The 16,788-nt window shown below is 49.6% G+C and overlaps 1 protein-coding gene across 3 annotated transcripts in view; it reads left to right on the forward strand.

The window, feature by feature from the left end:
- The window catches only part of SPG7 (SPG7 matrix AAA peptidase subunit, paraplegin), a 150,227-nt gene that overhangs the window by 80,142 nt on the left and 53,297 nt on the right, over nucleotides 1-16,788 (forward strand). For all 3 annotated transcript variants that reach the window (XM_063945541.1, XM_063945539.1, XM_063945540.1), the window contains exons 7-8: nucleotides 3,779-3,904; nucleotides 16,297-16,459. In XM_063945541.1, coding sequence (XP_063801611.1) covers nucleotides 3,779-3,904; nucleotides 16,297-16,459 — 289 coding nt within the window. The remainder of the gene's footprint in view (nucleotides 1-3,778; nucleotides 3,905-16,296; nucleotides 16,460-16,788) is intronic.

Raw genomic sequence — 16,788 nt, forward strand, 5'->3', positions numbered from 1 at the left:
AAAAGACGCTGTCTTATACATGCGCGATGCACAGAGGGATATTTGCCGGCTGGCATCAAAAATAAGCGCAATGTCCATTGCCGCCAGAAGGGGGTTATGGACTCGGCAGTGGTCAGGTGATGCCGATTCAAAATGGCACATGGAAGTTTTGCCTTATAAGGGGGTGGAACTGTTTGGGGATGGTCTTTCAGACCTCGTTTCCACAGCTACGGCTGGGAAATCGACATTTTTGCCACAGGCTACCCCACAGCAAAAGAAAGCACCGTATTATCAAGTACAGTCCTTTCGGCCCCATAAACACAAGAGGGCTCGAGGCGCATCCTTTCTGCCGAGAGGCAAAGGTAGAGGGAAAAAGCTGCAGCATACAGCCAGTTCCCAAGAGCAAAAGTCCTCCCCCGCGTCCGGTAAGTCCACAGCATGACGCTGGGGCTTCACAGGCGGACCCGGGTACGGTGGGGGCCCGTCTCAGAAATTTCAGCACACAGTGGGCTCTCTCACAGGTGGATCCCTGGATCCTTCAAGTAGTATCTCAGGGGTACAGGATGGAATTCGAGACGTCCCCCCCTCCCCCGCCGTTTTCTAAAATCTGCCTTACCAGCAACTCCCTCTGCCAGGGAGGCAGTGTTGGTGGCTATCCAAAAACTGTATTCACAGCAAGTGATTGTCAAGGTACCCCTCCTTCAGCAAGGAAAGGGTTACTATTCCACAATGTTTGTGGTACCGAAACCGGACGGTTCGGTGAGACCCATCTTAAATTTAAAATCCTTGAACACGTATATCAGAAAGTTCAAGTTCAAGATGGAATCGCTCAGGGCGGTTATTGCGAGCCTGGACGAGGGGGATTACATGGTCTCTCTGGACATCAAGGATGCCTACCTGCATGTCCCCATTTACCCTCCTCACCAGGAGTACCTCAGATATGTGGTACAGGACTGTCACTATCAGTTCCAGACGCTGCCGTTTGGGTTATCCACGGCACCGAGGGTCTTTACCAAGGTATTGGCCGAAATGATGATACTCCTTCGCAAGAAGGGAGTTTTAATTATCCCGTACTTGGACGATCTCCTGATAAAGACGAGGTCCAAGGAACAGTTGGTAGTGGGGGTAGCACTTTCTCGAGAAGTGCTACAACAGCACGGCTGGATTCTCAATATTCCAAAGTCACAGCTGGTCCCGACGACACGTCTTCTGTTCCTGGGAATGATTCTGGACACAGACCAGAAAAAAGTGTTTCTTCCAGTGGAAAAAGCCGAGGAGTTGTCATCTCTAGTCAGAGACCTCCTAAAACCGGGACAGGTGTCGGTACATCAATGCACACGAGTCCTGGGAAAATGGTAGCTTCGTACGAAGCAATTCCATTCGGAAGGTTCCACGCAAGGACTTTCCAGTGGGACCTGTTGGACAAATGGTCCGGGTCCCATCTCCAGATGCAACAGCGGATAACCCTGTCGGCAAGGACCAGGGTGTCGCTGCTGTGGTGGCTGCAGAGGGCTCCTCTACTAGAGGGCCGCAGATTCGGAATACAGGACTGGGTCCTGGTGACCACGGATGCCAGCCTTCGGGGCTGGGGTGCAGTCACACAGGGAAGAAATTTCCAAGGACTGTGGTCAAATCAGGAGATTTCGCTTCGCATAAATATTCTGGAGCTAAGGGCCATTTACAATGCCCTAAGCCAAGCAAGGCCCCTGCTTCAGAACCAACCGGTACTGATCCAATCAGACAACATCACGGCGGTCGCCCATGTAAACAGACAGGGCGGCACAAGAAGCAGGAGGGCAATGGCAGAAGCCACAAGGATTCTCCGATGGGCGGAAAATCATGTGTTAGCACTGACAACAGTGTTCATTCCGGGAGTGGACAACTGGGAAGCAGACTTCCTCAGCAGGCACGACCTCCACCCGGGAGAATGGGGACTTCATCCAGAAGTCTTCCAAATGCTGGTAAACCGTTGGGAAAGCCAAGACTCACCGCGGCTACGTTTGACGGCATGGCGGTTGAACACCGGATCCTGAAGGAAAAGGGCATTCCGGAGGAAGTCATCCCTACCCTGATCAAAGCCAGGAAGGATGTCACCGCAAAACATTATCACCGCATTTGGCGGAAATATGTTGCTTGGTGTGAGGTCAGGAAGGCCCCAACGGAGGAATTTCAACTGGGTCGATTCCTGCATTTCCTGCAAGCAGGGGTGACGTTGGGCCTCAAATTGGGGTCCATTAAGGTCCAGATTTCGGCCCTGTCGATTTTCTTCCAGAAAGAACTGGCTTCACTGCCTGAAGTTCAGACTTTTGTCAAAGGAGTTCTGCATATTCACATTGAATCACATTGGTTTGAACCACTTAAGACTGTGGATTTGAAATATCTCACATGGAAAGTGGTCATGCTGTTGGCCCTGGCTTCGGCCAGGCGTGTGTCAGAATTGGCGGCTTTGTCATATAAAAGCCCTTATCTGATTTTTCCATATGGATAGGGCAGAGTTGAGGACTCGTCCTCAGTTTCTCCCGAAGGTGGTATCAGCGTTTCACTTGAACCAGCCTATTGTGGTGCCTGCGGCTACTAGGAACTTGGAGGATTCCAAGTTACTGGACGTAGTCAGGGCCCTGAAAATTTATGTTTCCAGGACGGCTGGAGTCAGGAAAACTGACTCGCTGTTTATCCTGTATGCACCCAACAAACTGGGTGCTCCTGCTTCTAAGCAGACTATCGCGCGCTGGATTTGTAGCACTATTCAGCTGGCGCATTCTGCGGTGGGACTACCGCAGCCTAAATCTGTAAAAGCCCATTCCACAAGGAAGGTGGGCTCATCTTGGGCGGCTGCCCGAGGGGTCTCGGCTTTACAACTTTGCCGAGCTGCTACTTGGTCAGGGGCAAACACGTTTGCAAAATTCTACAAATTTGATACCCTGGCTGAGGAGGACCTGGAGTTCTCTCATTCGGTGTTGCAGAGTCATCCGCTCTCTCCCGCCCGTTTGGGAGCTTTGGTATAATCCCCATGGTCCTGACGGAGTCCCCAGCATCCACTAGGACGTCAGAGAAAATAAGAATTTACTCACCGGTAATTCTATTTCTCGTAGTCCGTAGTGGATGCTGGGCGCCCATCCCAAGTGCGGATTGTCTGCAATACTTGTAAATAGTTATTGTTACTCAAATCGGGTTGTTATTGTGAGCCATCTGTTCAGAGGCTCCGTTGTTATCATACTGTTAACCGGGGTTCCTATCACGAGTTATACGGTGTGATTGGTGTGGCTGGTATGAGTCTTACCCGGGATTCAAAATCCTTCCTTATTGTGTCAGCTCTTCCGGGCACAGTGTCCTAACTGAGGCTTGGAGGAGGGTTATAGGGGGAGGAGCCAGTGCACACCAGATAGTCCTAAATATTTCTTTAGATGTGCCCAGTCTCCTGCGGAGCCGACTATTCCCCATGGTCCTTACGGAGTCCCCAGCATCCACTACGGACTACGAGAAATAGAATTACCGGTGAGTAAATTCTTATTATATATATATATATATATATATATAATAATGTGTGTGTGTGTATGTATGTGTATATGTATGTATGTATGTATGTATGTATATATATATATATATATATATATGTATAAAAATATATAGTATATATATATATATATGTGTGTGTGTGTGTGTGTGTGTGTGTGTGTGTGTATGTATGTGTATATGTATGTATGTGTGTGTGTATATATATATATATATCTCCACAAAAAGGAAAAAAAGAGGACTAGTATGGCTCATGTTGTCACTCCTCCACTCTCTTTGGCTCCAGAACCAGCTGAAGACTGCTCGTTTCACCATCGTTGATGGAGCATCTGGGAAAGGAATCAGCTTTAAGGATGTTGCTGGGATGCACGAAGCAAAGACCGAAGTGAAGGAATTTGTGGATTACTTGAAGGTAAATTTAGCACCAGGACGGTGATCATCAGAGTTGGAAGCTTGTGCAACCTGTGACTTACCTGATGTAGGACTACAAGTGCCATATGGGCTTATAGTTCTGCAACAGCTGGAGAATGCTGCCTGCCTTACTGATCTAGAATCTAGTGAGTCTAGATTTAAACATGACTTGCTTTCAAGACAAAGGCCCTCATTCCGAGTTGATTGCACGCTGCAACTTTTTGCAGCCCGTGCGACCAACTAGACACCGCCTATGGGGGAATGTGTTTTTGTATAGCAAGGCTGTAATCGCTTGTGCCGCCCTGCTATGCAAAACAAGTTTTGTGTAGAACAAGACCAGGGTAAGAGTTACTTACCCTGTGCGATCAATCCAGTGCTGCAGGTCCCGGAATTTACGTCAGATGTTCGCCCTCCAAACACCTTGACATACCTGCGCTTGGATCTCGACGCCCAGAAAACGGTGAGTTGTAGCCCAGTTCTGCCTTCATACTGTCAATCTTCTTGCGGTTGCGTCTGTGACCGCTTTCTTCGTTAGCGGCGTCGCCGGGCAATGACTCGCCAGTTCCGACCCGATCGCATGGCTGTGAAGAAGCGCAGCGTGCGATCAACTCGGAATGACCCCCAAAGTACTTTAGGTTTATTCTCATTTCTGCTGCGGGGTACACTGGGCTCCACAAGGATAGACATTGCGGTGTAGAGTAGGATCTTGATCCGAGGCACCAACAGGCTCAAAGCTTTGACTGTTCCTAGAATGCACAGCGCCGCCTCCTCTATAACCCCGCCTCCCCGCACAGGAGCTCAGTTTTGTAGTTGGTGCTGCAGTAAGCAGGCACATAACAGAGGGGCTGCTCCAGGCAGCCCTAAGAAGAGCTTTTTTTGAAGAAAAAAGTGAAGACTTCAAGGGCAGCAGCGGTGGTAAATGTCAGAACATTCACTGCTGCAGCTCCAGCTCTCCCCAGCGGCGCTGTACACTCCCGAGCCCTGGTTGCCGGGTAACTACAGCAGGAGGCTCCGGTTTTCTTCACGTCAGGCACACACGACGGGGGCTCTCCGGGATCGCGTGGCCGCGCTTCGGGAGGTGGTAAGTGGGTCCCGCTTGCGGGACCCGGTCTTCATTGCATTCCGGCGCGGTCAGTGGGAGGCGGGCCGCGCGCGCTGGCGGTGGACCCTGGTGCAGTACAGGCGATCCCACTAGATCACCAGGGCATGGGTGCAGGTCAGGTTTTCTCTCTAAACCATTTTCAGTAGCCCACAGTACCCGGTGGTTTTGCCAGCAGGGGGATAAGGCTTAGACCTGAAGCCTCTCCCCCAGCCCCAGGGCACCATTTCCCGCAAATGTTCCCGCCCTGGAGCTGCATATCTGTCTCTCCCTCACTCCCTGTCAGTGTCTGGGCATCATTATCTCTCAGCTTCACTGTTCCTGGGACTGCTTGGGCAAATCCTTATGTGTAAAGCCGCCTGGTTGTCAGTGCTGTGACTTTACATGACACTTAACTATTCTACCTGCCTTTTTAGACAGTGCTAGTTAAGAAAGAGTGCATTTAGTCAGGGTTTTCTAGTACAATTACCCTGTGATATACATCCAGTTCTTACTGTGTAGTGTTATATCTATTGACTATATTGCTATATATATAAGCTAGTCCAGTGCAGTATTATTGTTAGTAATAACCTCTGCATTGTACAGACTGTGACTATTTGTGTGTGCATTAGATAGCTGAGTGGTGTCCATTTCGTGTCTTTCACTCAACCTGCTATCCCTATACTCTATAACCTGAGGGGGCTTGGTGCGTCAGGTTTTATATTGATATAGGATTTTTACAAAGATATACTTTAATACGTATTTGTCTCTGTGATTTTAGTCAGCATATCTCTCCTTTATCTCTGCTAGTGTTGACTACACTGCGCAGGGGTTTGGGTTTAGGGATATAGTGCTGCTAATAATTGTACTGTGTTACCTCATACTGCAAGTTATATCATGTCTGCTTCTGAGGGTAACGGTTCTGGGGCTGAACACACTGCCGGTGTTGCTGAAGCCACAGATCCCTATGAGGAGAATATAGCAGCTGTGGGCTCTGGTTCTTGGGGCTCCTTGCCCCCCAGTGGGACTGTGGCAACGGAGGTACATAATAACCCACCGTGGGACGCTTTTTCCACGCTTCTACATATGATAGTTAATAAACGAACACCCCCTATGGGACCCGCTATGCCGGTACAACCGTATGTGGTCCCTGCAGCTAACCCGCCGTGGGCGGATGATTTTTCTGCCCAATTGAAGAAGTTGAACCAGTCCCTGAATACTAAAAAGTCTGACCATCGCTCGCCTAAGTCCAAGGGGTCCTCTAAGCGAGCGCTTGTCTCCTCACAATCCACTGCTGTCACTGACACCTCGTCTGATGAAGACGGCACTTACACTGACCCCACAGGTTCTGACTCAGATATGGCTGATGGGGAGGGTAGTTCACATGTGGATGTTCCTGATCTTTTGGAGGCTATTAAATTAATTTTACAGATTACGGATGATCCCGAGCCATCCGTCCTTCCTAAGAAACCAGATAGGTTCAAGCGTCAGAAGGTGATTAAACAAGTTTTACCTCACTCTGACCACCTAGTGGATATACCTCAGGAACCCTGGGAAAACCCGGGTACGAAGTTTGTGCCTCAAAAGAATATGCTGGCTCGCTATCCCCTTGCACCAGAGCTGTCTAAGAATTGGGAAACGCCTCCTCCAGTAGACTCACACGTGGCTAGGATGGTGGTTTCCTCAGCTCTACCTGTCACTACCGTCACGTCTCTAAAGGAGCCTACGGATAAACGTGTGTAGGGTTGTCTGAAAATGATTTACACCCTCACGGGTGCTGCACAAAGGCCCACTATTGCAGCAACATGGGCTGCAGAGGCTATTGAAGCATGGGCCTTGGAGTTAGAAGCTGAAATCTCTTCTGACCATGCTAGACAATGCTTGTCGTATATTGTCACAGCTTCTCGCTATATTAAAGAGGCGGCTTCTGATGCCGGTATCCTAGCAGCCAAGGCCTCTACTACGTCAGTCCTGGCTCGCCGGATATTGTGGCTGAGATCCTGGTCTGTGGATCTGGACTCTAGAAAAACCCTGGAGGTACTCCCTTTCAAGGGAGATATTCTGTTTGGGGAGGACTTAAATAAGATAGTGGCTGACTTGGCTACTGCCAAAACTGCCTGTCTGCCAAGTAACGCTCCTTCTGTGTCGAAGGCTAAATGTACTTCCTTTCGCCCCTTTCGTCCTTCAGGTAAAGCAAAAGGTCAGGCGTACAGCAAGCAGGCCCGCACTTCCAAACCTGGTAAACCAAAGCCCAAAAGAGCCTGGGCGGCCCATCAGCCAGCTTCCAAGGCCGATAAGCCTGCCGCATGACGGGGCAGGCCTCCCCCGGGGGATCCCAGGGTGGGGGACCGGCTTCTAGGGTATACCCAGGAATGGTTGAAGACCACTTCAGATGCCTGGGTACAGGAAGTCGTCACTCGAGGTTACGCCATAGCCTTCAAAAACTGACCTCCCCGTTGGACCAGACAAAAGCAAACACTCTGTATTCGGTGGTACAGACCCTCCTGGATACAGGAGTCGTAGTAGAGGTGCCTCTTGCGCAGAGGGGCCGGGGGTACTATTCTCCGCTGTTTCTAGTCCCGAAACCGAATGGGTTCTCCCGGCCCATTCTCAACCTCAAGGCATTGAACAGGTTTGTGAAGATTTCCAAGTTCCGTATGGAAACCCTTCGCTCTATAGTTCTGGCCTTGGAACCTGGGGACTACATGGTCTCCCTGGACATACAGGATGCTTACCTGCTTATTCCTATAGCAGCGTCACATCAGCAATAACTGAGGTTTGCTATTGGCAACCTCCATTACCAGTTTTGGGCGTTACCTTTTGGTTTAACAAAGGCTCCGCGAGTCTTTACCAAAGTCATGGCGGTGCTGACGGTGGTACTCCGCCGTCAAGGGGTCAGGATACTGCCGTATCTGGACGACTTGTTAATCCTGGCAAATTCCCCAGAACTTCTCCTACGTCATCTAGATATGACGGTCCGGTTTCTACAAGCCCACGGGTGGCTCATAGACTGGAAGAAGTCATCCCTGATCCCTGCTCAGAGCATGGTGCATCTGGGAGCACTATTGGACACTCACAACCAGAGGTTGTTCTTGTGTCAGGAGAAAGTCCTGAAGCATCAGGACAGGATTCGTTGCTTCCTTTGTCGTCCGCAAGTGTCGATACATTCGGTGATGCAGGTGCTGGGCCTCATGGTATCAGCATTCGACATGGTGGAGTATGCTCAATTCCATTCTCGCCCCCTCCAGAGGCTGATTCTAGCCAACTGGGACGGCTTGCCTCACAGGATCAAGTCTCAAATGATCTCATTGACTCCGGAGGTCCGTCTGTCGCTGCTCCGGTGGCTCCAAGACCAACAATTGTGCAGGGGCCGTCCCTTCTGGATATCCAACTGGGTCCTGTTGACGACAGATGCCAGTCTAAGAGGTTGGGGCGCGGTACTGGAGCAACACTGCCTTCAGGGTCGGTGGAATTGCGGGCGGTCTTCAATGCATTGAACCTAGCCCAGCATTTAATTCAGAACCGTCCTGTTCAAGTGCAGTCGGACAACGCCACCACAGTGGCTTACATAAATCATCAAGGCGGCACTCGAAGCCGTCTGGCAATGAAGGAAGTCTCACGGATTCTACATTGGGCGGAACGCCATCTACCGGCCATATCGGCAATCTTCATTCCGGGAGTCCTGAATTGGGAAGCGGACTTTCTCAGTCGTCAGGACGTACATACCGGCGAGTGGGGCCTCCATCCAGAAGTGTTTCAACTCCTAGTGGAAAAGTGAGGTCTTCCAGACGTAGATCTGATGGCGTCTCGACACAATCACAAGGTTCCGGTCTTCAGAGCAAGGACAAGGGATCCTCAAGCAGCATTCGTGGATGCGCTGGCGGTGCCGTGGAGGTTTTGGCTGCCGTACGTGTTCCCTCCGATGTCACGCCTGCCCAGGGTAATTCGGAAGTTCAAGCAAGAAAAAGGAATTCTGCTTCTCATAGCTCCAGCGTGGCCCAGACGGCACTGGTTCTCAGACCTGCAAGGCCTGTCGTCAGAGCGTCCAATTCTACTTCCACAACGCTCAGACCTCCTCGTTCAGGGCCCCTGTGTCTACCAGGACCTAGCCCGGCTGTCTTTGACGGCGTGGCTCTTGAAGCTTCCGTCTTAAGGACTAAAGGGTTTTCTGAGGCAGTCATTCAAACTATGTTGCGGGCCCGGAAACCGGCTTCTGCTCGGATTTACTATAGGGTCTGGCATTCTTACTTTGTTTGGTGCGCATCTAACGATTATGACGCTTCCAAGTTTAGTATAGCCAAGTTGTTGGCTTTTCTTCAGCAGGGCCTGGACTAAGGCCTGCGTCTGGCCTCCCTCAAGGTTCATATTTCTGCCTTGTCGATGTGGTTTCAGAGAAAAATTGCGACCTTACCTGATGTGCATACCTTTACTCAGGGTGTGTTGCGTATCCAACATCCGTGTGTCCCGCCTGTGGCTCCTTGGGACTTGTCGGTGGTTTTGGAGGCGTTACAAGAGTCTCCGTTTGAACCTCTTGGTTCAGCTGATCTTAAGTGGCTTTCCCTTAAGGTGGTGTTTCTGCTGGCTATTGCTTCAGCTAGAAGAGTGTCGGATTTGGGTGCCTTGTCCTGTAGTTCCCCATATCTTATATTTCACCGTGACCGGCGGTTCTTAGGACTCGTCCCGGATATTTACCTAAGGTGGTTTTCTCGTTCCACCTTAACCAGGAGATTGTAGTTCCGGCACTTGTTTCTCCTGATCTGTCTCCCAAAGAGCGGTCTTTGGATGTGGTACGGGCTCTCCGTATCTATGTGAAGAGAACTGCTTCATTAGGAAATCTGATTCTTTGTACTGTTTGGATTTCACAAACGGGGCTGGCCTGCTCACAAGCAGACTTTGGCCAGATGGATTAGAGTGGTGATTGCACATGCTTATGTGAGGGCTGGTCGGTCGGCTCCTGCTCACATTACGGCCCTTTCTACTCAGTCTGTTGGACCTTATTGGGCGGCCCGCCGTGGTGCGACCCTTGAATAATTGTGCAAGGCGGCTACGTGGTCCTCAGTGAACACGTTCATAAGGTTCTATGCCTTCGATACTGCCGCTTCCCAGGATGCTTCCTTTGGACGCCGGGTTCTTGTGCCCGCTACAGTGCGTCCCCTCCCATAAGGAACTGCTTTAGGACATCCCCAATGTCTATCCTTGTGGAGCCCAGTGTACCTCGCAGCAGAAAACGAGATTTATGGTAAGAACTTACCTTTGTTAAATCTCTTTCTGCGAGGTACACTGGGCTCCACAAGGTGCCCACCCTGACGCACTTAGCTTCTTTGGGTTGGTATGGCATTAGCCGCTGACACTTCTCCTGTCGTGAGAGTGTGGTGTATGTGGTTACTAACCGTTGTCGTCTCTTTTCCTGCTACTGCATTGGGCTGGTTAACTAAAAACTGAGCTCCTGTGCAGGGAGGTGGGGTTATAGAGGAGGCGGCGCTGTGCATTCTGGGAACAGTCAAAGCTTTGAGCCTGTTGGTGCCTCGGATCAAGATCCTACTCTACACCCCAATGTCTATCCTTGTGGAGCCCAGTGTACCTCGCAAAAAGAGATTTAACAAAGGTAAGTTCTTACCATAAATCTCATTATTTTGCTGTTAAGATGATCATTTCATGTTGCTGATTATAGAACTTCACAGAAAATCATAGAACTTACATTTCTCTAGCATCCATAAGGGATATTGGGGAGACTTAGTACGATGGGGTATAGACGGGGTCCAAAGGAGCTAGTGCACTTTAAATTTCTTCAACTGGGTGTGCTGGCTCCTCCCCTCTATGCCTCCTCCCACAGGCAGTTTAGAAAAAAGTGCCCTCAGGAGAGGATGCACATCTCTGCAGCTCCAGAGAGTTTTCTTCAGTTTATTTTCAATCTTTATTATTTTTGGTTTGCTGTTTGGGCAACAGCATACCTGCACTATGGGAGTTAGGGGGGGACGGTCACTGGCCTTGCGAGGTGTCAGAGCTGCTTTCCCGCTGCAGGACCACCGTCCTGAGAGGTTGTTGTACAACGGAGCACTGCGCCTGGGCGGTCACAATCGCAGCACGCCGCACACCCCTAACACTAGCCTGAAGGTGACGATAGTGGTGAGTACAAACCGGGGGCCCTGCTAGGTGGTCCCCGGTTCAAGGTGCGTCTGACACGCAGGGGAGGCATACGGGACCCTCCACTGGCAAGCGGTGGCTTAAACTAACACTTGTGTGATGTTTTTAAGCTATTTGGCAGACATTGCCAGTATAAAAAACACTGTCGCTTTGGCGCTATTGGGGGGGAGGGGGGGGGGGGGACGGGGATCGGAGCCACCTCAGATCGGGACCAGCAGCATTTTGGCGCCTTCCTCTGCTTACAGCAGCAGCAGCAGGCACACACAGCTCCTCAAGACACTCGGGAAACGCTGGAAAACTGGTACAGGGTGTAGGAAAGGGGGAGAGCCGCTATTGTACACAATCTGTGTCCTATAATGGACAGTAATCATAGGTGTTTCACTGTGATATAACAGCTTACAGCCTCGCTGGGGCTGTGTACCTGGGCTTTTTCTCTCTGTCTCCCTCTAACATACAGTAAGGGCAGGCTTGCTAATTTATAACTTGTCTGTGTGTATGTGTATGTAACTGTGCTTTACTGTGAATATGGGTAAACACAAATTATGCAGTGTGTGTCACAAAAGATTCTCTTCCTCGACATCTGATTCTGTATCCTGTGAACAATGCAGCCAATCTTCACAACTCAGTGAGGGGGCTTGGGGGGGGGGGGGGGGGGAAGGGAGGTATAAGGGACGTGCTATAACTCCCTCTAGAGGATGCTGCGTCATAGCAGTCATTTTCCTTTACACGGAACAAGCCTAATGTCACTTTCCCTGATTCTGCAGAGTTAGATGGCCTATTTAAGTTAGCCTGGAAAAATCCAGACAAAAAAATACTGAGTGTCAAAAGATTCTTGCACACTTTCCCATTTGCTCCTGAAGGTAGGAAATTCTGGCAAGAACCCCTGGCAATTGACGTATCGCCTGTCTAAGAAGGCGGTGCTGCCTGCCCCGGGCTCCTTTACCATGAAGGACCCTGGGGACAGAAAAATAGAGACTACACTAAAGTCTGTCTATACAGCAGCAGGTATATCTCAAAGGCCGGTCAGAGCAGGTTGCTGGATGACCCATGCCATTCATACGTGGGCTACTCAAATTCTGAAGGGCCTCTCCGGGGATATGCCCCTGGTTACTACGGTAACTTTACTAAGTCACATCCAGGACACTGCTCGTTTCCTGTGTGACTCTCTCAAGGAGATGGGCAATATTTATGCTAGGACCTCTGCCATCGCAGTGTCGACGCGCAGGAGCTTGTGGTTGCGTCAATGGATAGCGGACGCAGAGTCCAAGTGCAGTGTGGAATCTCTCCCCTTTACTGGCGAATGGCTCTTCGGGGTTGAGTTGGATACGTGGATTTCTAATGTTACTGCGGGGTAATCCACGTTTCTCCCATCTGGGGCCCCGCCGGCTAGGCGTTCCTACCCGGGACCCACTGTTCAGTCCTTTCGGTCTAACAGATTTCGATCTCGGGCCAGAGGTGCCTCCAATGCGGCTAGAGGCACCAGAGGTAAGACAAGAAAACCTGCAAGCACCGGTTCTCTGGAACAGAGCCCCAGTTCTGCTTCTACTAAGTCCTCAGCATGACTGTGCCCACCCACCCCGAGGGGATCCCGAGGTGGGAGCTCGGCTGCGTTACTTCAGCCGCATCTGGGAGAGTTCCTGCCAGGATACCTGGGTCAAGGACCTCATTTCTCAGGGCAACAAGCTGGAGTTCGCCGGTGCTCCTCCCCAACGATTTTTCAAATCAAGCTTATCAGCTTTGGAGGATACGCAGCTTACGTTGCAACAGGCCATCCAAAAGTTGGTCCAGTCCCACGTCATTGTTCCAGTACCAATACAACAACAGGGAAAGTGTTATTACTCCAACCTGTTTGTGGTACTGAAACCGGACGGTTTGGTAAGGCCCATTTTGAATCTAAAGTCCTTGACCCCTTATCTGAAGGTTTTCAAGTTCAAAATGGAATCCTTGCGAGCAGTGATTACAGGCCTGGAAGAACAGGAATTCATGGTCTCCCTGGATATCAAGGACGCTTATCTCCATATTCCGATTTGGCCACCTCATCAGGCTTATCTGAGGCTTGCCCTACTGGATGATCACTACCAGTTCCAGGCGCTACCTTTCGGCCTGTCCACAGCTCCGAGGGTGTTCACGAAGGTAATGGTGGATATGATGTTCCAGCTTTGGGTCCATGGGGTCAATGTTGTCCCTTACCTTGACGATCTCCTGATAAAAGTAAGATCCAGGGAGCTTTTATTGTTCCATATCGACCGCACTATCCAACTCTTATCACACCATGGATGGATTCTCAATTTACAGAAGTTCCACCTGGATCCAACTCAGCGGCTTCTGTTCCTGGGGATGTTACTGGATACTGTCGCCCAGAAAGTGTTTCTCCCAGAGGATAAGGCGAGAACACTTCAGGAGATGGTCCGCATGGTTCTCCTACCTGCTCGAATATCTATCCATCTTTGCATAAAATTGTTGGGAAAGATGGTAGCCTCATACGAGGCGATCCAGTATGGGAGGTTCCATGCCAGAACATTTCAATTGTATCTCCTGAGCAAGTGGTCTGGGTCACATCTTCAGATGCACCGGATAATACGACTGTCACCTCAGGCCAGGATTTTCCTACTGTGGTGGCTGCAGTCTTTCAATCTCCTGGAAGGCCGAAGTTTCGGGATTCAGGATTGGATCCTCCTCATGATGGATGCGAGTCTGAGGAGGATGGGGATCTGTCACCAAGGGGGCTCAGTTCCAGGGTAGGTGGTCAGCCCATGAAGCCCTCCTTCCGATCAACATTCTGGAACTTCGGGGGATCTACAATGCTCTGCTTCAGGCCTCTCCTCTACTTAGGGATCATGCGATCCAGGTACAGTCGGACAACACCACAGCAGTGGCTTACCTCATTCGGCAAGGGGTGACAAAAAGCAGGGCCTGTATGCGAGCGGTGTCAAAGATACTCCTCTGGGCAGAAAGAAATGCAAGGGCAATGTCCGCAATCTTCATTCCGGTAGTGGACAACTGGGAAGCGTACTTCCTGAGTCGTCACGATCTCCACCCGGGGGAGTGGGGGCTCCACCATCAGGTGTTTCAACAGCTCATCGACCGGTGGAGCTGCCGCAAATAGACATGATGGCTTCTCTACTCAACAAGAAGCTTCGTTGGTATTGCTCCCGAACCAGGGACCCTCAGGTGAGGACAGTGGATGCACTGACATCGCCTTGGCCTTACCGCCTGGTCTACCTGTTTCATCCGATTCCATTACTCCCAAGGGTGCTAAAGTGAATCTGAAATCAAGGAGTCCAGGCAATTCTGATTGCCCCAGTTTTGCCTCGGGGGGCGTGGTACGTGGATCTTCTGAACATGTCCGTCGAAGACCCTTGGCCTCTACTACTAAGAAGAGATCTTCTTCAGCAAGGACCGTTCGAACTTACGGCGACTTCGTGTGATGGCATGGAGGTTGAGCGGAACATCCTAGCTCAGAAGGGCCTTTCCAAGAAGGTCATTGCTACCATGATTCAGGCCAGGAAACCTGTGACGTCAAAACACTATCATCCTATCTGGAGAAAATGTCTCTTGGTGCGAAGACCGCACGTATCCGCCTGCGGAGTTCAACTTGGACGTTTCCTCCGTTTCCTACAGGCTGGTGTAGACAAGGAATCAACCTATTGTGGTTCCGTCAGGTTCTGGCTCTTCTGCTCCTCCGGAGGCATTGGATGCAGTGCGAGCCTTGAAGATCTATGTCAAGAGAACGACTTGATCAAAAAGATGGATTCTTTGTTCATGTTGTATGATGCACAGAAAAAGGATTGCCCTGCTTCAAAGCAGTCTACTGCTCGTTGGCTTAGGCATAATATACAGCAGGCCTATGTGTTGGCGGCCTTACCTGTTCCAGAGTCTCTGAAGGCCCACTCTACAAGATCGGTGGGGTCTTCCTGGACGGCTGCCTGTGGAGTCTTGGCGAGCTGCTACCTAGTCGGGGAAGAACACCTTTGTGAAGTTCTACAGGTTTGATACCCAGGCCAAAGAGGATACCCAGTGCTACAGAAGTCTCCGCACATTTCCGCCCGTTCTGGAAACTTTGGGACAGCCCCATCGTACTAAGGGGACGTCCCCATCGCACTTCCGTTCTGGAAGCTTTGGGACGTCCCCATCGTACTAATCCTTATGGATGCTAGAGAAAATAGGTTTTTAATTACCTACCGGTAAATCCTTTTCTCGTAGTCCATAAGGGATATTGGGCACCCGCCTCAGTGCGTTGACTTTTCTGCAGGTTGTCTTTTCTATGTTTACCTGTTCAGCTGTTGCTGTTTGGTTTCCAGCTGTTGCTGGTTGTTTTATGTTCGTGGCGTGATGGTGTATAAATCTCACCACTCGTTATGTTCCTTCTCTAATGTATGTCCTTTCTCCTTCGGGCACTATTTTACCTATAACTGCCTGTGCGAGGGGGCATAGAGGGGAGGAGCCAACACACCCACTTGAAGAAATTTAAAGTGCATCGGCTCCTTTGGACCCCATCTATACCCTCCGTACTAAGTCTCCCCAATATCCCTTATGGACTACGAGAAAAGGCTTTACCGGTAGGTAATTAAAATCCTATTTTTTTCAAACACAGTGAGATGACTGAATGCTCCTGCTCCTTGTGAATTAAACAACCTGTTTTAAGTATTTCCCTCAGATGACTATCGTTTAGACATAGTAATGCAAAATCGAAAATAAGTTTTTATTTAATTTTTACTGTGATAACAAGTGGATGAGACAGATATTGTGTTGAAGGAGTTTAGTTAAGGTTTAATACTGCATTTATGCAATGTTCTTGCTTATCCTAAATACTGGTGACTATGACCTTGGTGTGAATGTGATGGCTGAGCATTCTGCTGTGAGTTTAGCCAGGTGACAGGTCTAGTGCCCTTGCTAAAACTGGCTAATCTTTATAGTCCATAGAAGGCATTATTCTTGCTCTGCCCTGTTACCCAGAGCTACAGTATGGCACATCTGACGCTCCCTGAATGGACTACTCAGTAGGGATAATGTACAAACTGAAATTTTAGGTTTTGTAGCCCATTGTTCACATAATATTTACGGGACGTTTTCTGTCCTTGTTGCCGCATGGGTGAAATGTACCAGCTCTCACAGGTATCAGCAGAATCAAAATGAGAATATATGCAAATTATTATACTTTGCTTTCATAGAGCCCAGAACGCTACCTACACCTAGGGGCAAAAGTACCTAAAGGATCGTTGCTACTCGGGCCACCAGGCTGTGGAAAGACGCTTCTGGCAAAAGCTGTAGCAACAGAGGCTCAGGTGCCTTTCCTGGCAATAGCCGGTTCAGAGTTTGTGGAGGTGATTGGAGGTAAAGCATTGTATTGTGGAAAGAAAAAAAAATGCTGTTTTTATGTGGATTTATATATTTTATAAGTTTCAGGTTTTTTATTCTTTATATGTATATTTAGGAAATTGCTGCCTGTAAACCTATGGGGCACAGCGGCAGAATGTGGATATTTGCATGCCCTTATCCACAATTTCTTGGTTCGGGTTATTTGCTGCATCTTTTGCTTTATATTTAGAAATATTTACAAGTTATTTTCAATTATTATTATCCTTTATTTATATGGCGCCACGAGGGATCCGTAGCGCCCATTACACAGTACGTAATCAAATGAGCAAACAAGAAAACAGCAC

This window comes from Pseudophryne corroboree, chromosome 11 (assembly GCF_028390025.1).
Source record: "Pseudophryne corroboree isolate aPseCor3 chromosome 11, aPseCor3.hap2, whole genome shotgun sequence".
NCBI lineage: Eukaryota > Metazoa > Chordata > Amphibia > Anura > Myobatrachidae > Pseudophryne > Pseudophryne corroboree.